Source organism: Phaethon aethereus (assembly GCF_964289735.1).
Source record: "Phaethon aethereus genome assembly, chromosome: 5".
Lineage (NCBI taxonomy): Eukaryota > Metazoa > Chordata > Aves > Phaethontiformes > Phaethontidae > Phaethon > Phaethon aethereus.
This window is the reverse complement of record NC_138579.1, coordinates 49,829,600-49,855,850: the sequence shown is the minus strand read 5'-3', so window position 1 is coordinate 49,855,850 and position 26,251 is coordinate 49,829,600. Positions and strand designations below refer to the sequence as shown.

At 43.5% G+C, this 26,251-nt stretch overlaps 1 protein-coding gene across 3 annotated transcripts; it reads right to left on the bottom strand.

Moving 5' to 3' along the window:
- Positions 1-5,370: 5,370 nt before the first annotated feature.
- Positions 5,371-11,381, bottom strand: COMMD9 (COMM domain containing 9; the record flags this gene model as incomplete). Of its 3 annotated transcripts, none has more annotated exons than XM_082000920.1 (6): positions 5,371-5,511; positions 6,361-6,464; positions 9,634-9,668; positions 10,434-10,651; positions 11,094-11,219; positions 11,331-11,381. In XM_082000920.1, the coding sequence occupies 6 exons, from the start codon at positions 11,379-11,381 to the stop codon at positions 5,371-5,373; spliced, it is 675 nt and encodes a 224-aa protein (XP_081857046.1). The 3 variants fall into 3 exon arrangements, with proteins under 3 accessions (XP_081857046.1, XP_081857047.1, XP_081857048.1); XM_082000921.1 differs by having other exon boundaries at positions 10,434-10,573; XM_082000922.1 differs by lacking the exon at positions 11,094-11,219 and having other exon boundaries at positions 10,434-10,573.
- Between the last annotated feature and the right edge of the window lie 14,870 nt (positions 11,382-26,251).

Genomic DNA, 26,251 nt, shown 5'->3' with positions numbered 1-26,251 from the left:
ACTCTCCCCCCCCCATCTTACTTCTTTCTCCAGAGATGATTTTTACAGTCCCCTGCTCACCACTATTTAGAGACAAATCCGTGCGACACTGGCATTGTCCAAGATGGGCCAATTTGGAAACATTCCAAGTTGTCAGCATCCCTTTAAATATAATGTTGTTTTTTCCCTTGGGTGTGCCAAAGCTATCCCCAGAGGAACTCGCATCTAACCTGACAAATAAAAAGGAAGGCTTTTTATTTCTTTGTGATTAAAATGACTGGCACACTGCAGAGAACCCTCTGCTACCACCATCTCTACCAGCTTCTCCCAAAATGCACTCAACTGCCTCAACCCACAAATGTGTTTAGCAAATGAGAGACCTTTTGCTAACCAGTCAATAATATCCCCCTTTCTGTTTTGCTGCTGGTGAATGGTTCTGTTTGGGCTGTTGCAGGCACTCGATGCTCCCAGCTTTGGAGGACAGCCCAGACTGCTGCTTCCTGCCGAGGAACTGGTGAGGGAATAGAACTGGGAGACCAAGCTCGCCATCTCCTGGGGAAAAGGCATTTACGCTTCCAGGAAAGTTGATGTTTTATTTCATTCCTTCCTTTCATTCTCACTCTTCTTTCTTTGTGAAAGACCAAGGTTCAGGGAGAAGGCTTAGGAAGCTTGCCAGCTTGCAATGCCAGCTCTGAACCTACTGTGGTCCCTCTTTTTCCTGTGAGATGCAGTAAAATAAGACAGGGAGTTTATGTCACACAGTGGATACACCGTTGGTATTTCTGTTATATACTTCATACATACTTCAGCAGCAGCAATGTCAGTGGCAAGACTCGTACGCATTAATAACCCCAGAAAAGAGGTTTATAAAGTGTTAAGCAGATGCAGGAACAGTCAGGTTCTTACGCACCTAAAATGGCAAGGATTGCTCAGCGACTGCCACGTATGCCCTGTAGAGTACAGGGACATTATGAAAGCTATAGCAGATGATCTAGTTACTGCTCAGTTGCAGCATAACACATTAGCTTTCACAGATACTTATATGCCACTTCAAAAACTGGTGCCTACAGTGATGCTTCTAAGGATACCTATGGATTTTTGAGCATAACTAGAAAATTCAGGAGCTTTTGCACATTCTCATCAGGCTTGCTACAAAAGCCCCCTCCTGTAAATTTGTGAGGTTTAATTCACCATTTTTTAATGCAGCTGTAATGCTTTCAAACAGAGGCCAGATGAATGCAAACTGGGAGAGCTGCTTGAAAATGCTGGGCAGGATTACTGAATGCTGATGGCAGGTAAGCCAAGGTGTTGCACTGTAATGCTAAGGGCTGTGCTAGTGCAGTGGTATTCCCAATGTGGTTATTGTAAAGTGGTAAACCAACTGGAGACTGAATTACATAATGTTAATCAATTTACACGTTGGAGGTGACAGTTATTCAGTAAGCAAGGCCCAAATGCCCGAAGCATTATTAACCTCTCTTACATTAAAAATTGAGCAAGCAAAAATTCAGCAACTACCTGCACAACATCTGTGTAGATGGGGGAAAAATATATGACAGTTAGTGTAATTACTGTGTAATGGAATAAAGTTTCTGACTAAGAGGTCAAGAAGTTAGAAGAGGGTCTGGGGATTCCTCAACTCCCAGTGCTGCCACTGATTTATTGCAACTATAAGCACCTACTTTACCTCTCTATAGCTTAGTAAGATAAATCTTTTAAGGGATATGTGAGAAAGGTTGGTGAATTCATTAAACTGGTTACTTTTGTAGAGGTTATTATAACTCAGAATAACTATAGTTATAAAGCAGCTGATGAAATTACACTGCTAGATACGTTATTCCAAGAACTGAGATAAAGCTGGGCTGTTGTCATTTTTAAGAGATATGATGTTCACTTACAAGAGATCTATCACAGATTTGTTACCAAAAAAGCTATTTTCAGTCCTAATCTGGGCAGGGGGTCCCATATATATTGTTAAATATAAACTCTATTATCTCCAGTGAAAATTAGATACCAAACAAATTGAAACTACTATTTTTTACTTAGGTGAAAACAATTCTAAATTAGATTACTAGTAACAAAGTAATTTGTTTGAAGTGAAATAATAACACCTTAGTTATAGACAAAGCAAAAACTTTGTATAGATGATAGTTTCGGAAGAGCTTGAATATGTAAATTTCATACATTAAACCCCATACTTAAACACAGAGTAACTACTATACCTTTACCAAACCATCATGAGTCTTGTAAAGTCTTCTACTATTTTAAACCAATGTTTAAAGATCATTAATTGAAGTGAAAGCTAGGAATCATAAAGGCATTTTCTTCCTAAGTTCTTCTTGCTCTCAATCACATCATCTATACAACTTTTAGCCTGAACACCCTGAAGTACACATTTTCTTGCAGTAAGAGGAAGAAAAATTGTTTTGAATAATACAAAGTAGGATTTAATGTTTTAAATGCTTTTTCAACACTTTGACACAGTCAGTTCCAACACGTCTGAATTGTGAAATTAATTACAATTTGAATTTAACTTGCATAGTTAAGTTTTACAAATAAATTTATCACTGTTTTACTTAGTGTAACTGAGTTATCACTTGATAAACAGAGTACATGGAGGAGGTGGTTTTTCTGTTCCTCAAATACTGGAATGAAGATGCAAGTTTTTGAGCTGCATGTGACAATGAAGGCTTGTGGTTTCCTGGGAGGAGGAATTCATTCAGATGATTCACATACTATGACAGCTCTATTCTTTATTCATGTCCTTAGACTATTCTTCTCCAGAAATGAACAATTGTGGTGACCCCATTCAAGTGAGACGCAAACTGTAAGTGAAGAATGACCCCTATGATGAAGGCAAAGAATACAGAGCTTACTAGGCTTAGCCATCAAATGTGGAGGGGTGATTTCACTGCTTCACAAGTATGAGGGGAAAATGGAAAGGTAAGAGAGAAGTAAGCTAAAGACAGTGTTGGCACAGGAACAAGCTGATAATAAAGTAGTGCTGAATACATTTAGGCTAGCCTACTAAATAGCAGCAATATGTGGAGGGAAGATAAAAATCTAACTGATTTTAAGAGAGCAATCATTGTATGAAAAAGATCACATATGATTGCCTGCAATAGCAGATTCTTTCTCTGTGTAGCAGTCTCTGTAAATAGGACTTCAATGTGAAGTAGTCTTGCTGGTCAGGTAATGACAGTCCTACTCAGCCTCTCTTGTTTTATATACCTTTTTCTGAGCAGTCTCAGCTCTTCTGGCAGCATGGTAAGAGCCAACAAGAAAACAGCTAACACTTTAGGCAAAGATTTGAAGCAAGTTCTCATAGCCTCCTAAATCTTGGGCTAGAAAATACCAGTATCTTCTTACAGAACGACTTGATATAGCCCTTGAATTCATCAGATGTTTGTCATGCCTCTGATCCAGTGGACCGGCCCCTTTATTAAGTCTCCATGAGCAACTTTTAGCTACCTGCAGATAGCACCCACTCTGATGCTGGAAAAACCTTTTCAGTTTTAAGTCTTTCTTTTCTTTACAATGATTCTACAGTTGTACAATAGTTTTGCATGAGAACTATGCAACTATCAGTTCTTCATTTCATTAGGACCTACAACATTCTGACTATAACTTCAGTATTCACCTCAAGGATGTCCTCTGTGTATTGACTACTTCTGTTCCTCTGACACTACAAATACTTCATTATGCATCATTTACTTCCTCAGTGATTCTTACCTTCTAAAATAAACAGTACAATATAAACTATTTGATCTTTTTTAAGACTAGGCTGCAAAGCCAACAAAACTTCCTCAAACTGACGAAGTCTGTTACAGATGTTTTTCACAGCTTGAATGTTATGGAACAAATTCTTGAATATCCCTCTTCTCCTTTCAGATTTCCCCATTATATATGAAATTTACCAGTTTACCTTAATACTGTACTAAGCATTACAATCTTTGCTCAAAGCAGACCTTAACAAGTGACTCATCATACATCTCATCTTGATGCACAAGCTGTATTACACCAGTATCTTTTAAAGGCACAGGCTTCATTTACACTTACACTCTAGCCTGCTCTCTGTGGGGATGTATAAAATTAACTAACACAGTTCTGTAGTCTATGCACACTTCTTGAATGATTTCATGTTTCCAAATACAAGAAACAATGTTTTGCGTCCTGAGAGTCAAATGTTTTATGAAAGGTGGGACTTTGCCATGAACAAAGCATTTGGATCCAGTCTTTCAGTTTGGAGCATTATACAAGCTCATCAGAAACAAGAGTCTGATTTTTTTTTTCATTTTCTGCACTTACTCCTCCACACTTTCAATGCATATATATTTATAAAGTTTTAGGTCAGGGTCATCACCTGTAATATTGCACAGAGCTGGTGCCCATGGAAAAAGGTGCCCTGAAACTGTATTATAAAGAAGAGAAGACAGTTTAAAAGATTAAGTCATTTGAACAGGAAACAAAAGATCCCTCTTCAGCAACAAATGTGAACATCCATTAGGCACCATCACAAAGAGGCTGAGGTAACCCAGGACAACATCTCTTCTAGGCTGAAAAGGACTCAAAAAATCAATTAGCAGTTCATTTTTTAATTAAATGAAGATTTACACAAAGAACAGAACACTCTGGGGAAGTATAGGCATATATTGCCACAGAAGGGTTTCCTACAGTACAGACAATGGCCATCAGTTCTTTACTTGCCCAGTCCGGCTTTTGTGCAGCGAAGGCAAAGCCCAGGGTCCAATAAACCCAAACATGAATTACTTTTTTTCTTTTCAAACAGAAGGAGGAAATTACTTGCTGCTGAAGATGTTCAGACTAATCATTTTGCAAATGGTGCTATGAAGCTGATCAGAAGGGAATGTGTTGTAGCATAACTGCCCTGTTTCAAAGCATTATCATGTAATAGCAAACTGTACCATGGCTGGGCTTCATTGAGAGAGCGAACGCTACATCCAGCATGCACTTCACTATATGCACATTCCAGAGAGAAGCACCCTCCTTGTCTGCTAATGCTGGCAGGCAGCCCATTAACCAGCTTGAGCCTTTCAGATCCTAATTTCAGGGCAAAGAGATAGCACTTGCTTCACTGGCTCCAGCTACTTGCTATTCCCAGTTATGACCCTTGTGATTAAGCCAAGCTCTGAGCCCTCAAATCCTCTTCTGAAATAGAGGCCAGTTTTTGTTCAACAACATATTAGGAAAACGCTTTTTGGCATCAGACCAAAAGAATATTTAACTGTTAGCTTTTAAAAAGCTATCTTATTAACTCAATTAAATAAAAAAGCCTCTTGAATTTTGTTAAAACAGAAAACATGTTACACTAGGCTGCAACTTATGAGAGCTGTAGGTAGAGAATATGTCCCATGCTCACTGCTGGAATGTTCATTTGTTTGCAACAGCAGAAAGTTGGTCCCGGATCCTTCCTAGACCTTCTAACATAGTGTCCAGGGTTTCTTTGCTCAGTTCCACAGTCAGTGCAGAAACAACAGGACTATTTCCACATAAGGCAACATCTTCCTGAATCTGAAAATAGGAATGCAGACTGTATGAATAGGAATGCAGAATGCTGTATGAAAAATCATTCATGTGTTTTTCTAGTGCCACTGAGAAAGTCAGTGTTTAGACATATCAAGACCAATGCTTTAAACTTGGTGTCCAGCTCCATGCTGGACCATGGCACATTTTCTGAGCTGTGTGTCTCACTAGTAAAGTGCGCTCCCATTAACAGAGTGCAAATAAGCATATACTGCCGTAAGTATGGGGAAACTCTGAAAAAACTTGTGGCAGGAAGCCATATCCATATCAAAAGCATCTTAGCAGATATTGCATAGGATACTTAACCTCACCTCACACACAGAAATTAGATTTTTTTTTTCCTCCACCTCTGAAAACCACCTATCCCATTTTTACTGGCTGGGGGATCCAGAACTCTGTAGAATATAAGCAGTAACTTTAGCTATACTCCCCAAATGATGGATGTGGCTGGTGAAGGAAGTTATTAGTAATCAAAAGTCATTTCCCAACTAATGCAGTCAGCTAAACATGTTGATGAGTGGCTTGGAATTAAAGGGTGATAACTTCATCATTTCTCTTCTTTCTTTCTGTAGACAACACCAGGAACAAACATGGTGCCTTCTTGCAGCCTCATTCAAATAAAATTCTCCCTTGCAAGAAAAATAGGGCTTTCATCAGGGACATCATTCCCAGGCTCTGTGGTATTTCAAAGATCATCTCTGAGAAAGTCTGTTAATTGCCCACCAGGCAACAGATGAGCACCAGATGCCTGTCTGAACTGCCTTGTGCTACCACTGGTAAGTCAAGTGTTGGACTTGATTATTTTGATCCTGTATCCTTTACAGCCAATGACATTACCTTTAACTGAAGCAGGCAAGTAGGGACTGCCATTCTGCTGATGCTGTCTGAAGACGTCTTGATGTCCACCCTCCAGTCCATGTCAACCAGCCGAGGCAGGGAGACTGAGGGATTAAAAAAATGGGTCTGTAAGGCCCGGCAGCACATGATGACACCAGACCCTAGAACATGTGACTACCATCATGTACATGCTTCCCCACTTCTGGCCCTGGGAAGTGTATAACTTTAGTGGTACTAGCGCTATGTGGTTTCACATAATTTTTACTCTGCAATAAGACAGTCTCTGAAGGCCTCCTCATGACACTGAAAGGACAGACAGGGTTCTCCCACCATCACATGCAAGTATGGCACAGTGCAAGACAAGCATCGGTAAATTCACAAAGCAGCTGGGAGAAGGGAAGCAGTAAGATGTCTTCTTCACCTCTTCATCCCCTGCCTCGCTGCCTGCAACACTCAACTAGTCTTTCATCATGAGTTGCTCTGGGACTTACATGCTTACTGCTCTGTTCTGTAACCAGTAAGAAAGCACACAGGAATGCTCTTAAAATACAGCAGTATAAAACATGTTATTTCAAGCTCCCCAACCCGTGAACTACAGCATCCTGCAGTACAGCATATGTGTTGGTAAACTGCAATCTTCACATATCTTCAATATTTTTAACAAATTGGCAGGACATCATCCTAATTAGATGTAGCCTAACAGAAATCATTCAACAGTCTGGTGCAATACTGACACCAATAGTTCAGGGCTGGAGACCCCATGAGCCTTCCAAGGAAAGGAGGACAGGTCTGACTTGGCTGCCCTGACAAGAAATTTGTGCAGCTATCTTTTGCAGAGAGGAGACAGAGATATTCTCTCATGATGGTGTGTACTTAATGGAGCTCACTGCACTATGAACCTTCAAAGAGTCCCTAAGCATCATGCAAACTGGCATAAAAGCCGAGATTAAGGTTCTCCCAACAAAACTCTGGCACCAACAGGCTGTCTGCAAGTGCTCTTTGTCAGTTCCTAGGAGTATAATGTTTTTCAACAGTGTCTTTCAGCTGCCAGTAAGGCAGTGAGGCTTGAATCCTTGACTGCCCAGTGGTAAAGTGCAATTTACCATCAGAAACCAGAAATTTGGAAGATGTCTGTAAGGTTGTTTAAAATATATGTAAAGGAAACAAGTTGTAAGGTGCAGTTTAACAGGGCATACTTAAAGTCATTCCCACTTTGGTACTGTCACGTTTATAAGACTCAGAACATCTCTTGCACCTTTTTCAACTCCATTTTCTAGTAAGAGCTGAGCTATGCTCCAAAGTGCAGCATCCAGTTTCCTGGGAAAAACAATACATTCTCACTAGAAAAAGCCCACACTAAGGACATGAAAACAAAGACAAACCCTTTCTGTTTGGAAAGGGCATTTGCAGCTAAGGGGCTTAACTGCTGTAACTATGTCAGAATAAATGGCTACAGGGTGCCTGAAGAAACATTGTTCCTGTTTAGGTCAGCTAGGGGTTTTCAAAGAAGTGTGAATGAAACATGGGATCAACCCCATGAAAGATCTGGAGGGTGGTGATCATTTAGTCTCAAACTCAAAATCTCGGCTGTGGTGCTTGGTAGGTTTGAGTGTCTTTGCGAAGCCTTATCAAGCCTGGTTGTCAGCAGTTATTTGACATCTGTTTAAGGGTACCAGAGGGGGATGAAGAGGCAAAGACTAAATCTTTGTTGAGTACTAAAGAAAGAGCTGTCTCCATAAGCAACTGCAGCCTTTCTGGATTCTGCCTACCATGAGATGCTTAGTTTCCTCCCCAAAGGTTGATTGCTAGCCTTCCTACTGACTCCAAATGCTTAAGTTGCTTTCAGAAACTTCTCTTTTCACCTGGGGAAAGGCTCTCCCTCCTCCTCCTGCTCCCCTGAGCAGAGCTCCAGGGCGCAGTGAAGAACTGGCTGCCTTGCTCTTGCTTTTGGAACAAATTCCAGTTCACAGTCTGTCAGGGCCAGCACTTGGCAGCATGTGCAACAACATAAAATGCATCTGTTCAGCTTTGTATGTTAATTTGCAAAGATTGATTGGGAGGGGCAGGAAACCATCCATGTTTTTAAGTTAACATAGATCAATCAGTTGTTCTTTAAGTTACTGCCTTGATCCCTATGTAATATATGTCAGATATTTCACCAGTACAATACTAAAATAATCCATCATTTCCTAGAACACAATCTCATTCCAAGAGGGTTAAATATTCATCTAATGAATATAAAGACATGACTGTCAGAGCAGAGCTCCTGGGTAGTACTCCAAGAGCCACACACCCAGCCTTGCTTCTGGGCTGTGAAGACCTAGCTAGTGTGTCATGTTTGCTCTCGTTTCCTCTAATGCACGACAGAGTAAAGGATACAGGAAAAAGTATTGCGTGTCTTGGTAACACTTGAACATTGTTTAGTGTAAGCAACTACTGTATTTACTGTACTGGCATTACACAGTAGTTTCTTCCCTCTCCCTATTTATATTCCATTAAAACTTTGAGGAACAGTGTATTTCCAGTTCCTGCTGCACTGTTTAGCTGTTGGATATTACCTCCTCTGCAGGCAAAGAAAAGGGCAAAGAGGATCGATGCAGACCTCAAAGTACTCTGTTATGTACCCACTCTCATTTGTAAGCCTCTAAGTACTACAGTTGTAAGGAAAACCTCTTTGGGAGAAAACAAAGTGTTGTAGCTGCATGCAACACCTAACTGGGATATAATGCATTGCCCATGATGCTATTGTTAAAGCTTCCATTCCTTAATTACATCGCTGTTTAGAAAGGTGAGGAAAAAGCAGAGTTATGAATACACGCAGTGTACCTCCTGATGCACGAAAGAGAAAGAATGCACAGAATTGACTAGATGTGCAAAGATAAGGTAATCCCCAACATATACATATCCTTTATAGTGCAGAGTTATTGAATATGGACATCACTTAAGGACTTGAATGGGGAGGTCAGAGTGCTTCACTTCCAAATGTTTTGCAAATACTTGCTATACATTGTACTCTGCAAGGTAGCAACAGACTGAACATTAAATGGAATTGCTTGAGGACTGGAAACAATTTAGCACAGCAGCATAGATCTGAATACAAGCTTTTGGCCTCTGCTAAGCTCTATGATGCCACAATCATACAGCTTTATCTAACGCAAATGGGGGTATCCCTGTGCTATGTTATGAAAAGACATTACAATGCACTATTCTAAACTCTAAGCTCCAATGACGTCGGAAAACATTAATTGCATCAAGATGTGAACTACTACTTACTCTGACTTGCTTGTGCTTCATTCCTCCAAGCAGAGCTGTGAAAGAGCGGAGAAGAGAAAATCAGTATCAGTAGTACTTGGCGGGGGCAGGGGGAGGGGGGCAGAAGGAAAAAGGGTAGGGAAAGCATTCACAGTGCTTGTCCCTGAACGAAGGGTCATCAGGGCTGCAGCAGTAAGTAGGGGAGAGAAACCGCCTATGCTAGTGAGTGCCAAGGAAAGGCTGTCACTGGTGGGCAATGGTAGGCAAACTGGTTCTACTGTAAGTGTGGCTCACTTATGGCATGTACCTTTCTCCCTGATCTTATCAAAGCAATAGGCTAACAAGCAGTGCAAGCATGCAGAACTGCTATCCTCTGCCATCACCTCATGTATGCTCTCCTGCATATGGTGCCTCCACACCTAAGCCAAGGTGGTAAGTGGACAAGCATCTAAATGCTACCCAATCAGATTTTGTAGTACTGAAATCTAGCCTTCTAAGTTTCATCATCACCTGCAGCATTTTTCCACCACATAGGTGCATTGTTAGGATAAAAGGGTCTTTGCATTACGTGAATGAGGCCCACACCCATTCCAAAAGTCCGGGGAAAACCCTTTGTGTCCATGGCTGTGTTTTGTTTGCCATTCCACTCAGACAACATATTTCATTCAACTCTGCTATCCCAACCTGCGTGATTATGCCCAAGGCATGCATAAAATTCATAGAAACAAGACTTTGCATGCTGCCAACTATCCACATATCAAACTAGATACATAGGCTTTAACTTTCCAGCTGAAAGCAAATGGCAGGTGGGTAGCACTCACATGTTCTCCAAGATTATCTTAGTCAAAAGATTTTTCAAATTTTGGTGGAAGCTTTCAGGAAAGAGAGAGAGGATATCTTCCGCCCTTGTCAAGCCACGGTACACGACGTGCCTGGTGAGGTTGTGCAAAGCAGATACCAGCTGTAGGAAAGGAAGAGGAGAAAGGGCTCCACTGGGTTGAAAAGCATTACATACAACACAGGATGGGCCTTCAGTAGCCAGGAGAGACACAGCTTCTGCAGTGAGACCGAAACCACCAGGGCCCAGGCCACCCAAGTACTGCCTGCCAGCCTTAAGAGGTAAGGAGCTGAGCTCCTCTCTGTCCTCTAGCACGCATGCCTCATGCACTTCCCTTTTGCTTCCCTGGAAGGCCCCCCTGGGCTGTGCCTCTAGGGGAGGACCGCTTTTACCGAGCACGTTTCGTTTCTCCAGCGGCCGCGGCGCTTTGGAGCGCCATGGTGCCGCGCCATCTTCCCGAGGGCACCGCTGCGGGCCGCTCCTGCCCTCTTCTCCCCTCCCGCCCTCTCTTCCAGTGAGGTCCAGGCGGGAAGGTCCCGCCCTCCCGCTTCTTCCTGGGCGCCCCGTTTCCGCGCAGCAGGAGGAGGCACTCCCGAAGCACCCCGCTCGCTACCGCGACGGCGGCTTTCCTGACCCGCCCTACCTGCTCCGCTTCCTCAGGGCCGGCGGCGAGGCCGGGGCAGGCGCGCTGCGCCAGCGGACCGAGGCCGGCGGGCGGGCTGGAGAAACACTCCTGGCACAGCTGCCGCACGGCGTCCCTCGACGGCGCCTGGCGGGGAGCAAAGCGGGGGGGGGAGGGGGGCGCTCAGCCGCGGGCCGGGAGAGGCAGCCCCCGCCGCCGGGCCGGGCTCATCCCCCAGCAGCTCGGCGGCCCGCTCACCTTCAGCAGACTCTGCAGGGCGGCGAACTCCCCATCCCGCAGCGCCGCCATCTTGGTACGATCAGCTGAGCCGAGCAGCAACCTCCCCCTTCGGCGCCGCCACCATCTTGGCGCTGTCAGCTGAGGCGGGCGGGGCCGACGGCGGTGCGGCCGGGCAGGCCGGGCGCTGTAGTCCTACCATTGGAACGGATTTAGCGCTCCTGCCGGCTCCAATGGCGGCCCCACGCTTAGCGGCCCCCGCTCGCTGTGGAGCGTGTGGGAGGGCGTGCGCCCTGCGAGCGGGGCCTGCGTCCGCAGCCCGGCAGTGTATCGGGACCCCAGTATCAGTAGTGAGGCAGAAACGAGGGCAAGCCCTAAACAGCTAGCCTTGCCCTGCCCGATATACTAGTTTTTTTACTGTCAGTACAAATCTCTACATTGGATACAGAATTTAGCTGTAAACGCTCAATTTTCAGCCGGTGGGAACTGAAGACAAAAGATTATCATGGCGCTGCTGCAATGATACGGACTATTATCTTAGCACTAACTGTATGTATCTCTTACTTTGTAAAGAATTTAAAGACGTCCTCTTTCTCAGAGGGAAATAGTCTTCTCTTTGTCTTGTGTAATTCCCAGAATATCTTGTTCCAGGGCATCGGTAATCTATGATCTTTCCCCATCACTACTTCCGCCACAGCACCCCCATCCTCACTTACACTTGCGTTGTCCTGTAAGCAGAATAATACACCATAAGAAATGCAATCTGTAATGCTGTTTGCATTGGGCTTCACAAGCTTGGCAGGGAAAAGGGCTTCCTCTTGCAGGGGAACAGATTTCCCTCTCTCATGCTGGGAAGCCTTAAAGGGCAGAAGAATCCAAAGGGAGAGGATTTTATTTTCCATCATTTTTGATGAGCAACAGGAAACGAGGCTCAGGGGGAACTATTTTGGGGTGTGAGTTTACCATCTGTGACTTACTGAAATTAATTAGTATGACTGATCAGTTTGGAGACCTGCCATGTATTTGTGCTGCTTTCTCTAGCACTGTGTCACCAACAAATCTAAGCCAGTGCAGGCAGCACATTAGGTGAAGCTGAGGGTCTGCTGTGTGGAGTCATCTTCATGGTGGGGCTTTCCTTGGAGAGCTGAGTTTAGGTGGCAGGACTGAGTGGGCAGTGGGTCTTGTGGACAGCAATTGCTTATCCAGGTGACTGTACTATACAATTCAATATTCTGATCAGAAAGGGAAAATGAGCTACAGAGACAACATTGTCTATTCCTTCCTGAGAGGAAGTACCTGAAAGATTTGGCGATGGTCTCTCTACTGCTGCCACAGTGATCATTTTCCACCTACACAAATACAGCAGTATCTGTCAGCTACACACTGGAATAGATCTGAATGTGAAGGGAAAGACAGTGGGATCCTAATTTTTGTTTCCAAAATGAAAGGTTTGTAGAGCTAGTAGGCTAAACAATAGCATTGCAAAGGGAAAAAGATGGAGTAGTGGTTAGAGGTCAGGGTTTAAGAGCTAGGAAACTGGAATCATGTTCTTTTAACCCTGCTTTAGTCTTCAGATGAATTCAAGGTAGGTCACTTTTGTCACCTGAGTGACAGAAAGGTAATGTAACTAACTGTATAACATAAAGTCCTGCATTAATAAACGTGGGCTTATTAACATCAGCATTAAGCTTGGGGGTTGTGAAAGGATAAACAGAATGAAAGCAGTATGAAAAAACAAGGCAGTATGAAAAAACAACACTCTTATAATCTGAGCAAGTAAGCCTAAAGGAAACATTAGGGATTGTTCACGGGATATCACTTAATATTGTAATTGCATCATTGACCTCTTATAATCTGCCAGCTTATCTTGTTCCCAACCAATAAAACTAGCATTTTTTACAGTCAGAGGTAAGCATCATTTTCCTAAGCAGTAAAACTTCTGAAATCCAACTGCGGAAGAGGGTCACTGGTTTTTTTTTCAGGGCTTTTCTAAAGCAATGACTTCACAAGACTTATGTGAAATCAGATTGATCCATGCCTAGGTTAAGGACTTAATTGTACAGAGCAAATTTGTCAGACAAGTAGGTGGAGAGATGCAAAGGGCAGGGAAGGGGGGAGTAGATAACTGTCATTGCTAACTATCACAGGAGCATGTGGCAAGAGAGAACATTTAACTGTGAGTCCCATACTCAGAACAAAGATGCTGCATGCCAGTAAGCACAGCTGGCATTGTACTGAATTGACTCTCCAGTCCACCTCCTATTGTTGCCGTTTCTTCACTCTGGGAGCCTTCTAATTATGAGGAAATAATGACAGGTTTTATTTAGTATCAAAACTTAAATGCTCTTTGTAGTTCCTCGTCAGAAGCCAGCAGAAATGCTTACTAAAATGCTTTATCTGAGGATGAGTAGACTTCTTTCTTTCTTTCTTTTTGTCCCTCCTCCCTTCCTTTCTCCCTTTCCTCCCTTTCCTTCCTTTCCTTCCTTTGCTGTCTTCAAGCTCCAGACCTCCAAAATCAGGTTATAAGGGGTGACGGGTGAGACTGCATCATGTAAGGAAGGCTGTCCCTGTGATCAGTGTGCTTATCAGATAGTTTATTGTGTTTATCAGGAAGTTGTCTGTTGTGCCAGAGGCAATTCTTTCTGGATGCTTCCATTCATGCTCTGGAAGACCTAGGTCTTCTCACAGCCCTTTTTTCCCCATTATTTCATGTCTGTATCACCCAGTGGGACTTGGTTGTGAGCTCTAAGTCTGCAGATGCGTCTGCGCAGCACTATGTGCAGGAATTGGCTTGGATCTCAAGCGAACATCTTGTTCTGTTGGACTCTGAGGGATTTAAACCTTTCCCTACCTGGAAAATATCGGTGGGGAAGTTACCTGAGTGCCCTTTGCCTTTTTTGATGGAGAGGGACTGCCGACTGTTTTAAAAAAAAAAAAAAAAAAGGAGAAAAAGGAGAGGGTGGTAAGGGGAAGAACTGTATGTATTTCACTTATAAAGTATTTATCTTCAATGGAATTCAGGATCATGACAGAATAAATCCTGTGATACCGCAAGGCAAAAATCAAGAGGTGGAAAGCTGAATGGAAGAATTTCAGTAAGTCAGTGTAAAATATGCTCTGTGTTTTTATATGTAGCTGTATAACTCCAATGACAGATAAACACTTTGCAAAAAGTCATCTTTGTTATAGTCCATGAGCTAAAGTGAGAGCCCAAAATAAATATATCTGAGAGGGACTGTGTTGTGAGGAAATGTCAGTCTTGCTGTTCCTAATATATTCAAGGTAAAAAATAAGCATAAAAAAGCAAGCAAATAACTTGAAAAAAAAATTCCAGCCAGTCCTTTTTTTTCTTTTTTTTTTTCTTTTTTTCTTTTCCCTTGAGAAGTAAAAAAGGAACAGAAAAAACTTAGCTCCCCTACAGCTCTTGGCTAGAGAACTGTAACCTTTTACACTCCGTGGAAAGAAGCACATAGTTCTAGTTCACTTCAGCTGTTCAAGGTTCCCTGAACAGCTTAATATCCTTGGGATATTAAGGATTTGATGGGAAGAACTATTGGGTTTTTCCCTGCAGTGTAGCCTGTTCACTGGAGCATCTGTTGCAGAATAATAGTCTCTTCCTTATGGGCTTTCTGCTGCAAGGCAGTGCTGTACTCCGTAACCACGCCTTCCTGGGTGTGTACAATTTCCCTGCTACAAGGAAAAGTGAAGCTGTTCTCTTGCCCTGAAGAAGAGAACTCCATATGAAGTGATTCTGGCTTAGAGATCAAGCAAGATAAAGTGTGAGAGACATCTCTTCCTCCGTTACTTTTGCATTATTTGTTTTTTAATGTTTTTTCCTTAGCAACAAAGGGCAAAGAATAGGAAAGAAATCTTCAAGGGGCATGCAGGCAAGGTTGGGTTTACTAGTGATAGCTGCCTACTTGGAGTCATATTCTCCAACCAGGACTTTCCTGAAATGTCTCCAACTTTCTAAAGTCCTATTTATACTATTTTACATCTTGATGGATATGTCAGCCTTTCCATGCCAGGGCTAAGGCAAAAACTTGTTGTTGTTGATGTTACTGGGAATCATGCTTAGATGTATTACCAGGAGGGCCAATTTCCCCCTAGATGTCTGGCTGCATTGACACTAGTAAACTAAATAGTGTTAGAGAATATTCCTGAGGCCTTTACTGTTAAATTGCTACTGCTGTTCTCGTCAGGTTTTCCACTCATACTGACTGTCACTCTTCCAAGCAGCTCCAGGGTATGGGTCAGGAGTTGACATGGACTAGGAAGCACCCCCAATAAGCAGTGTGCCTGTGGCCACCCTGTCCAAGAGGCCAAGAGCTGAGCAAGTCTTGTAAACTATTCTATGCTCATTGGTCTCTGGGCCAGAAAACAGTTCAGAGCATGTTTAATTTACTAACACAATTGTAACTTTCATGTTCTTGCCCTCATTCCTTTTGCTCCAGTTAAAATGAGCAGACGTGGTCTCTCTGTTCCACCTAACCCACCACATGAACATCAGTCACCAGCAGTTACCACAGCCCTCCTCAGCTTTTGTGCCTAAGGACAGAGAGAGACTGCAGTTCATGAGCAGGCATAAAAGCTTAAAATCCAGGATTTTAATCCTCAGGCTACAAAACGTGTTCTTTTAGGTATGTTGGCACAACCCTGTAACAGAGATGCAGAGTGCTCAGGCCAGAGGCGTTTTTACGTGCCCACGGGTTACCTGCCTGCAGCCTGCCTGCATCACTCAGCTGGGGGCAGACTCTCATCCATGCTGGAGGTGCTGCCAGCAGAGCTATGATTTTTTTCTTCATATTTCTAGCTAGCGTCGCTGTGTTGATAAAACTCTGTAGACAATTTTGATGCTTCCCATATCTAGTAAGGGAGCAACCTTCAATTTTAAATATGATTAAAAACTGCCCTGGAGCATAAGACTACAGCAAGTGTCTTGACACCTTGACTCCCTTCTCAGAAAGTGAGAACCAAGCATGTCCTGACTGGCCTTGAGGTGATGACCAATGTAGAAACTAAGCAGCAAACAAGATGCATTCACTTTCCATTCAAAGTGTGGGAGAAAAGTGCTTGCAAAAAGGATGGATCAAAAAACCAACAATGAATAAAACTCAGGTTGCCTAAACTGCCAGCTGATACTTTATTAGGATGCAGAAAGCCTCTGAGTTAGGAAATTAAATTAAGCCTCCATCTTAGGAAATGTAGATTCTTAAGGACTTACTAGTTATAAAAATGGTGATGAACTTAGAGAAACCATAATAGCCTCATCAACCGGGAAGATTGAACTGACTTTAAATGTGAAACTTTGCCAGCATAAAAATGTTGGCTTTATAGACAGACACCATGCCCGCTATCCAGTTTAGCTCTCTACTGGCAAAACACTTGAAGTAGAGACAGCTGCATCGAAGGAGAAGTATCTTTTTGATGAAGATGCTCAGGAACCTGAGTGATTAATGGAAGCTGAAAAACTCACTAGATGCTGTGAGAAAGCCTTTGTGCTAATGTGGCTGCTCTAACAAAATCTCAAAAGTATAGAGAGACCTTTAGAACATAAAGATCTGTTTCTAAACGGTAGCTGTTTCAGATGCTTCTCATGTCTGCTTTGGCCATTCTGGGATTATTAAATGCAGGTGCCAGACATGAGGTAGCTGTGGTTACGTACCAGCAGGTCTCTAAATATACACAAGGGTCCACCCCTGCAGAGAGCACCGCAAGCCAGGAGTCATGTGGACCTATAACTCAAACATCCCACATGCAAATGTCCTGAAGAAGGGATTGTGGGGACCAAATCTTGTCCATGTTTTCCAGCTGTAACAAATGGACTGAAGGAAAAATCACTACGTTGCTGTAGTGTTTTCCAGGTAATTGTGATTATTTTTAAGATTGCTGGTGAAGGCAATGCAAGCAAAATACTTCTAAGTATAAAAGAATACATTGGTTCTCATTATTAATATTATCCATACAGCCAAGGATTTTACAGTTCATACACAGAATGGAATAGATAGCCCCTAAACTGTATGTAGTCTATGTACTTTGAGACTTGCTTATAAAAGATTACCAGTTAGACATTAGGAACTTTGTGTTTTCTCTCTTTTTATTTCTTACTAGGTAGGGTAAGGAAAATGCATACTGTACTGGGTTTGCATGGCAAGGTTTTGGTAGCAGTGGGGGTTGCAGGGGTGGCTTCTGTGAGAAGTTGCTAGAAACTTCCCCTGTGTCTGATAGAGCCAGTGCCAGCTGGCTCCAAGATGGACCTACCGCTGGCAAAGGCCAAGCCCATCATTGACAGTGGTAGCACCTCTGTAATAACATATTTAAGAAGGGCGGAAAAAAAGTCACATATCATTTTCAGCTGGAGAGAGGAGTGGGAAGATGTGAAAACAACTCTGCAGATGCCAAGGTCAGTGAAGAAGGAGGGGGAGGAGATGCTCCAGGCACTGGAGCAGATTCCCCTGCAGCCAGTGGTGAAGACCATGGTGAGGCAGGCTGTGCCCCTGCAGCCCATGGAGCTCCACGGTCGAACAGATCTCCACCTGCAGCCTGTGGAGCACCCCACGCCAGAGCAGGTGGATGCCTGAAGGAGACTGTGACCCCGTGGGAAGCCTGCTCTGGAGCAACCTCCTGGCAGGGCCTCGTGGAGAGAGGAGCCCACGCTGGAGCAGTCTGTTCCTGAAGGACTGCGTGCTGTGGAAAGGACCCACACTGGAGAAGTTTGTGAATAATTGCAGCCTGTGGGAAAGACTCACATTGGAGAAGTTCACGGAGGACTGTCTCCTGTGGGAGGGACCCCACGCTGGAGCAGGGGAAGAGTGTGAGTCCTTCCCTTGAGGAGGAAGGAGTGGCAGAAATCAATGTGTGATGAACTGACCGCAACCCTCATTTACCATCCCCCTGTGCCACTCGGGGGGAGGAGGTAGAGGAAAATCGGGAGCAAAGTTGAGCCCAGGAAGAAGGGAGGGGTGGGTGGAAGGTGTTTTAAGATTTAGTCTTGTTTCTCATTATCCTACTCTGATTTTGATTGGCAATAAATTAAACTAATTTCCACAAGTTGAGTTTGTTTTGCCCAGGATGATAACTGCTGAACTACTCTCCCTGTCCTTATCTTGACCCATAATCTTCTAATTGCATTTTCTCTCCCCTGTCCAGCTGAGGAGGGGCAGTGGTAAAGCAGGTTTTGTGGGCACCTGGCATCTAGCCCAGATCAACCCACCACACGTACAAAACTTGTAAGATGGTATTGCATATCCAGCACCAGAAATCCCTGCACCAGAAGTTAGAATCATAGAATCATTTAGGTTGGAAAAGACCTTTAAGATGCAACCTTTAAATCCAACCATCAACCCGATACCACCATGCCCACTAAACCATGTCCCAGAGTGCCATGTCTACATACTTGGTGAACACCTCCAGTGAGATGGTGACTCCACCACTTTCCTGGGCAGCCTGTTCTAATGCTTGAGAACCCTTTCAGTGAAGAAATTTTTCCTAATATCCAGTCTAAACCTCCCCTGGCACAACTTGAGGCCATTTCCTCTCGTCCTATCACTAGTTACTTGGGAGAAGAGACCAACACCCACCTCACCACAACCGCCTTTCAGGTAGTTGTAGAGAGCGATAAGGTCTCCCCTCAGCCTCCTCCAGACTAAACAACCCCAGTTCCCTCAGCTGCTCCTCATAAGACTTGTGCTCCAGACCCCTCACCAGCTTCGTTGCCCTTCTTTGGACACGCTCCAATACCTCAACATCCTTCTGTAGTGAGGGGCCCAAAACTGAACACAGGATTCAAGGTGTGGCCTTACCAGTGCTGAGTACAGGGGTACAATCACTTCCCTACTCCTGCTGGCCACACTATTTCTGATACAGGCCAGGATGCTGTTGGCCTTCTTGGCCACCTGGGCACACTGCTGGCTCATGTTCAGCCTGCTGTCAACCAGCACCCCCAGGTCCTCTTCTGCCAGGCAGCTTTCCAGCCACTCTTCAGCACGTGGCCTTGTTAAACCTCACACAATTGCATTTGGCCCATCGATCCATCCCGACCAGATCCCCCTGCAGCACCTTCCTACTCTCAAGCAAATCAACACTCCTGCCCAACTTGGTGTCATCTGCAAACTTACTTACTTACATCATCCAGATCATCAATAAAGATATTAAACAAGACTGTCCCCAAAACAGCCCTGGGGAACACCACTTGTGACCGGCCACCAACTGGATTTAACTCTGTTCACCAGAAATCTCTGGGCTTGGTAGTCCAGCCAGTTCTTTACCCAGCAAAGAGTACACCTGTCTAAGCCATGAGCTGCCAGCTTCTCCAGGAGAATGCTGTGGGAGACGCTGTCAAAGGCTTTACTAAAGTCCAGGAAGACAATATCCACAGCCTTTCCCTCATCCATTAGGCGGGTCACCTAGTCATAGAAGATCAGGTTGGTCAAGCAGGACCTGTCTTTAATGAACCCGTGCTGGCTGGGCCTGATGCCTTGGTTGTCCTGCACGTGCCCTGTGAGAGTTTCAAGATGAATCGCTCCATAATCTTCCCTAGTACTGAGGTCAGGCTGAGAGGTCTGTAGTTCCCTGGATCCTCTTTCTGGCCCTTATTGTAGATGGGTGTCACATTGGTAAGCCTCCAGTTGTCTGGGACCTCCCTTGTTAACCAGGACTGCTGATAAATGATAGACAATGGCTTGGCAAGCTCTTCCACCAGCTCCCTCAGTACTCTTTGGTGGATCCCATCAGGCCCCATAGACTTGTGTGTGTCCAGATGGTGCAGAAGATCGTTAACTGCTTCCTCATGGGTTATGGGGAGTTTATTCTGCTCTCCATCCTTGTCTTCTAGCTCAGAGGGCTGAATACACAGAGGATAACTGGTCTGGCTATTAAAGACTGAGGCAAAGAAGGTATTAAGCACCTCAGCCTTTTCCTCATCCTTGATGACAATGTTCCCCCCTGCATCCAGTAAAGGATGGAGATTCTCCTTGCCTCTCTTTTTGTTGTTAATATATTTGTAAAAACATTTTTTGTTATCCTTTATGACCGTGGCCAGATTGAGTTCTAGCTGGGCTTTTGCCTTTCTAATTTTCTCTCTGCAAATTTCTCCTGCTGTATAGCAAAAGACCTCATCTGTGATGATGTTTGTCATTAAATCACTGGGGAATGGTGATGGAAAATTTCTGGCAATTCTGAAAGCAAACAATCAAAAATAACTATTTTATTTTGTTTTGTTTTGCTTTGATTTTTTTTGTTTTGTTTTGTTTGTCCTTTTTGTTTTCCTACCAAAAACATTCTGGAAATTCAGACAAAAATTAAAGTGGCTGTTTTAAATATATACATAAGGAACAAAACTATTTACTTCTCTAGGAATTAGGTATGCATTGTTACCAATATAGCCTGCATGCAGAGATTTCTGCTAAGAATATTTATGGCATAACATATTACCAATTCTTCACTTCTAAGTAGCTACTCACATAGCTATTGCTAGAAATGTAATCCTACTACCATGGGCATATTTATTGTCTCTTTTTCCTGTTGGTATCTCTAAAAGGGAGGGGTATCTTTCACAATGGAAAGCATTAATATTGTGATTTGTAAATAGAATGGCAAGTCATAGACATAGGTCTGAGAAATAATATGTAAATTAAAACTGATGTTACAATGCAGATAGAGAAGGCATTTGTTTTTAGAGAGCTTGGAAAATAACCATGACATTCCTATGTATTTTCATTGCACTGTGATTAAATACACCATAGCATTAAAGACTGGAAATAAATCTGGCCTCCACTATCTGAGAACTGTAATTGCTCAGTACCAGGAATTTTACAATGTGTTGTCTTTACTTGAAATAGCTACTGGGAAGAATTCTAAAAGCCTGCAACAATAATAATATAATTTTAAAACTAACTCTAAAATTTCTCTGCATTGTGAGTAAAAATATTTAATATCAAACCTGATGGTTTTTCCATTTTCCAAAAAAGAAATAATAATTTGGCCTTGTCTTGCATTTTAAAAAAACAACAAAACCCAAAACCAAACAGGGGCCTTTGCTTGTACCTTTTTCCTTTACTTCCAGACATTCATGTCACAAAGTGAGAAGCTGATACAATGTCAACAGCATCCTAATGCTCATAAGAAAAGGCAGTTTCCTAGTAATAAAGTTTCTTTTCCTTTTCCAAATTAGAAGGTGCAGGACTTAGCTCCTAAATTAATGCAGTAGAGATATGACATCAAGTATATGTTGATCAAACTGGATGTAGACTATGTGATGACCAAGAGAAAAGCTCCGTGCACCAGCCAGTCTTGCAGGTAAGCCCTGCAGAGTTTCAGGGTACAGAATTTCCAGTCACCTATCTGCCTGCCTATGTAAAAGGAATGACAGGAAGACTGTTTGAGTTACAAAATGTGCAAGTAAAAGTTAAAAATTTGGAAAAGAATATGTGGGAAGGACCTTTTCAACTGCTAACCTGGGGACGAGGTTATGCTTGTGTCATTACAGGTTCTGGAACTCTTTGGGTACCTGCAAAATGGGTAAAACCATGGGTGAAACAGTCACCGTCCTCATCGTCGGACACATCTTGACACTATCAGGTGTCATCACAATCTGGATGCCACCTCAGCCAAAAGAAAATGTACGGGTAAATCACACTGAAATTCGCGGTATCATGAGAGAAACATGGAAAGCTTTTAGGGCAAAGCACTCTATAACTACAAATCCTTTGGTAAGATACAATGTTGGTTTTCATACCTTTGTGCAGCCGCTTTTTCCATCGCTAGGAGTAGTTTCCATCGCTAGGAGTAGTGCAGCTAGAATTGTTTGCCTTGTAACATTCTGCTATTGGCTTGAGCACAGTTGATATGTGACTGCTGGATTATGGTAAGATGCCGTGTGAACAAAACCTACGAACCAATAGACAGGATGGCTGTGGTGCGTGCAGCACATCTGGCCAGCAGGTGCATACACCATAGGCTTCCTGTGTTAAAAGGTGACAACTGAGGTGAGTTCCGACACTCGCTGGCCACGTGTGTTGAAACTCGTTCCTCTGCAAATGCGTAAATACCGGGATTTCCCGAAGGGCAGTGAACCGGTGTACGGCAAGACCACCGTTGCCTCCGTGGGGATGCCCACGTAAAGCTGGCACCTACCAACTGCTGGGCTGAGTTCGCGGCACAGGACGATACAAGAATGTACAGATGGTCCATCTTCCTCACAGTCCTCGGGTTGCAAATGATCCATCAGGTTTTGTTTATAGATAAACAAAAAGGGGGAGATGTTGGGATTACCCTGCAAGGGCTCAACCTTAAGGAGAAGGAGCTGTGGCATTGATCTGCACGGCTCGGCCTTAAGAAGAAGGAGCTGTGGCATTGAGAAGCTGGTAAACAGCTGGACATCTGCACAGCTCAGCCTTGAGGAGAAGGACCTGTGGTAAACAACTAAGAGGAAGCAAAGGAGCACGTGGACACCTGCAGGCAGCGAATCCTGACTGTGGAGAAGTGCGTGGACTGTGTGTGGTAACCAACCAGGACATATTTTGTGGCGCGTGAAAGAGCTGTAACTGCATAAAAAGCGGACACTTGTAGCAATAAAGGTCTTTGGCCTGAATCTCCACCAGAGTCTGTGCCCTGTTACTCCACACCTGCCAGCACTTACCAAGCCTCCAGGAGAGTCAGCAGGAGAAAAGCCTGCTTGTGCAGCATCCACTGTAGTGCAGACTGATGCATTAGCTTCAAAACATCTTTGTCTTCATCCAGTTAGACAGGAGACATGGCACTGGGGTGTTAGAGCATCAGGCATACCGTCCCTTTTGGCAGTCCTGCTACAGAGACAGCTGTATTCCTGTGGATGCAGAGGTAATTGGAGTTGTCATTTCTCTGGATACTACAGCAAGATTTGTCACAGTTTGCCTGTCAAAGTCCTTAGATTTCTCCTAGGTAAAAGATGGGCAAGGCTACTTATATCTACTTTTGTGAAGAAGTTTGAGATTTACAAACAGAAAGTATTAGGCAAGCAGTAAGTATGTTTGTCTTTTTGAAATAAAGCACCAAGCAGTTAAAAATACTGAAAAGCTATACAAATGAGACTACTTGACAGCAACCTTTGAATGTGCCACCTTTGGAGGCATGAAAACAAGGGTCTTGCATTTAGCATTTTGACACATTTTTCTTTTTACTGCAATTCAGAAAAATTGATTAGTCTACATGATTGAGAAAAGTTTCTGTATTGATCACTGGACCTGCCAGATAATACTTTCCTTAAGGACTTGTCTGTGTTAGACTCTTTTAATATTAAAAATTCCTAATTTCTGTTGGTGAAACCCATTAATTTTGTGAGAGTGAGAGTAGGGTAGGACCGTGTGGGGTACATCATGGGCATGATTAGCAGTGGTGGCCTGATCGCATGGCTGTGCACCCTGTGCATTGTCAGCCTGTTGTCTGTGGCAGTGGCTAAACAAGGTGCAGGTAATGTAGAATCAAGATCTCTCCGGTTTGCAGTCATGTGGCATTTGGCCCCATCACTACTCACTAAACAGCTGTCATCCTGCCAGGTTTTTATTGTTAAGATTTTCTAAGGAATGGAGCAAAACCATGTGGTTAATACTGGGGTTTGTACTCTTCAGTGTCAGTTCTCAATCATCTTTCAGATGACAGTATTCCTTCCTCCCTGGCCTCTCAGCTGAAGCAGCTAGTGCCTTTTCAGTTTGAATTGCTGATACTTGAGACTCTTCAAATGCAAATTAAAGCGTGAGAGTATTGCTGACAGGTGTGATCTGTAAGGCTGTGTGCTAACAGATACTCGCTGTGTGCTATGTAAGTCTGTAGACAATTGTCGGTATTAAAACTGGAAAGTGAGCAACCTAACACTGTTGTGAAGAAGGCACTGCACATTAACCATTCACCTAAAGGTAATTTTCTCTCCCTTTCAGCCACTGAAGGTGACCACCACACTGTGCAAGCAACAATATGGAGGGGAAGACAGCAAAGGAAAGCTCAAACATGCTGAAGTTCATTGGCTAACTGCAGTTGACAACAGTTGCCAGAAAGGGCTCCTTCAAGACATGGTATATAAAACAGCAAATCTCAAGCATGCATGTTTCAGTTGCATGGTTTCTTTCGTCCAGCAGAGGAACTTACCTTCAGTAGCAAGTAGTTAGTCGGGTCTATTACTGGGAACCATTACTGGCAGGAGAGCAGTTTCTGCACGTTGATGGGGCACCAGGCCATCTTGGAGATTTCTGGCCAGTTTAGGCTTAAGAACTGAGTGAAACATCAAGGACCAACTCGGCGAGTGCAGCGATGCCAGTATCAACAAACCAGCTATAAAAACATTTCATCAGTTTAATACTCTATTCATTACAAAATCTTGTTACACCACAGCCTATTGTAGTCAGCTGCAGGCACAATCCAAGGCCACTGTGACACAACCTACAATCTCTGCTTACCCGTTTTTAGTCTGCTAAAGTTTCTTGCCTCCCTTCCACTTTTCCACAGAGAAACCCTGCTTGATCACTGTCCTCTGCACTGCCTAGCTTTAACCACTGGGTGCCAGGGGCCTCCCAGCTGGAAGCCACTCTTGCACCAGCTGGTCCTCCTGCCATGGGAATGCTGCCTGCAGATCAGCAAAAGCTTGTGAGTAAACCAGTGTGATGGTCTCCAAAGCAGGGGGTAGAGTGTAAGCACAGAGCACGCAGAGCTGCTGGCTTTTGTAACATGAATCACTTGTAGATTTGCAAGGCACCATACAAAATGCACCAAGAGGCCAGTGTTCAACCGCTTCACCTAGCTGTGCCTGTGCTCAGCTTGCATTTGTGATAAGGGCGGATGTGTGAAACTGCTGGGCGCATGCTGTGAGGCACACCCTGGGCAGTGGCAGGTCAAGCTGGCCTCAAGCACTTCAAGAAATGCCCACGTTCACCTCGCACGTCTGGTCCTGCAGCCCAGGCTGCCTGCAGAGCTGGGCAGTAAGGGCAGCCGTAAAGTTGTGACTGTGACCCAGAACTGCAACAAGAACCCCATCAGCTCATTTTGTATGAGAACAGATGAGAGAACAGTCACCATTAGTTTAAATTACATCTCTGTAAGCAAAAGGATTCATATCCCGTTATCAAGGAAATGATGGAGTCATTCAGGCCCCTTTTGTTGCCGTTGCTGCCTTTTTTTGGTTTGAAATGACAATTATGAAGGGCTTATTTCTGCCATACTAGCTAAGATTCTCTTCTTATTGTGTGTTAGTATGCTGGCTAGTTCAAAGAAGTCCAGGTTTAAGTGCTAAGAAATAGTAATAAAATCATAAAGCCTCAATTTATTTCAACAATGCCTTGATTGTGCATATAATTGCAACAGAAAACAATAAAAAGCAGTTTCTTTCTCTGATTGTTTTGGGTGGCTTAAACTCAGAAAAGATGAGGTATACCCCATACACTCAGAAAAGCCTCTAGTAATGCCTCAAAACAGAAAAGCAGAACTGTAACAACTGAGAAACTGGAATATAAATTATATCCCTCTTTCTTCTGCTAAGGCTCTATCTCATCACAACCACATGCTTAAATTACCAAGGCATCATAAGGCTAAATGTCAAGATAAATACTCTAAAAATGTCCTTCCCTGTATTATTAACATCACCATGGACTATTAAAATTAAAAGACTCTTTAAAACGTAATTGATTTTTCATTATTTATCTGCTGTTGCCACTGTTCACTTCCTCAGGTGTAAGCAGTAAATCCCCAGAGGGGTGTTTCATATCTATATAAATGTATATTAGATGCTTTGCCTCTGGCCTTTTGGAAATAGCACAAATGCAGCTGTGTTCGTGCATCTATAATTTCAGGACCTGAGCCAGCCTCTCAAAGAAGCCTCCTGTTGGCATCCTATACTTTACCGTCTTCAGCAGAGTTTTGTGAAATATCTCATATTAGTGACCAGGTTGCATGAGGAGACGAATGCTGTGGACTACTGA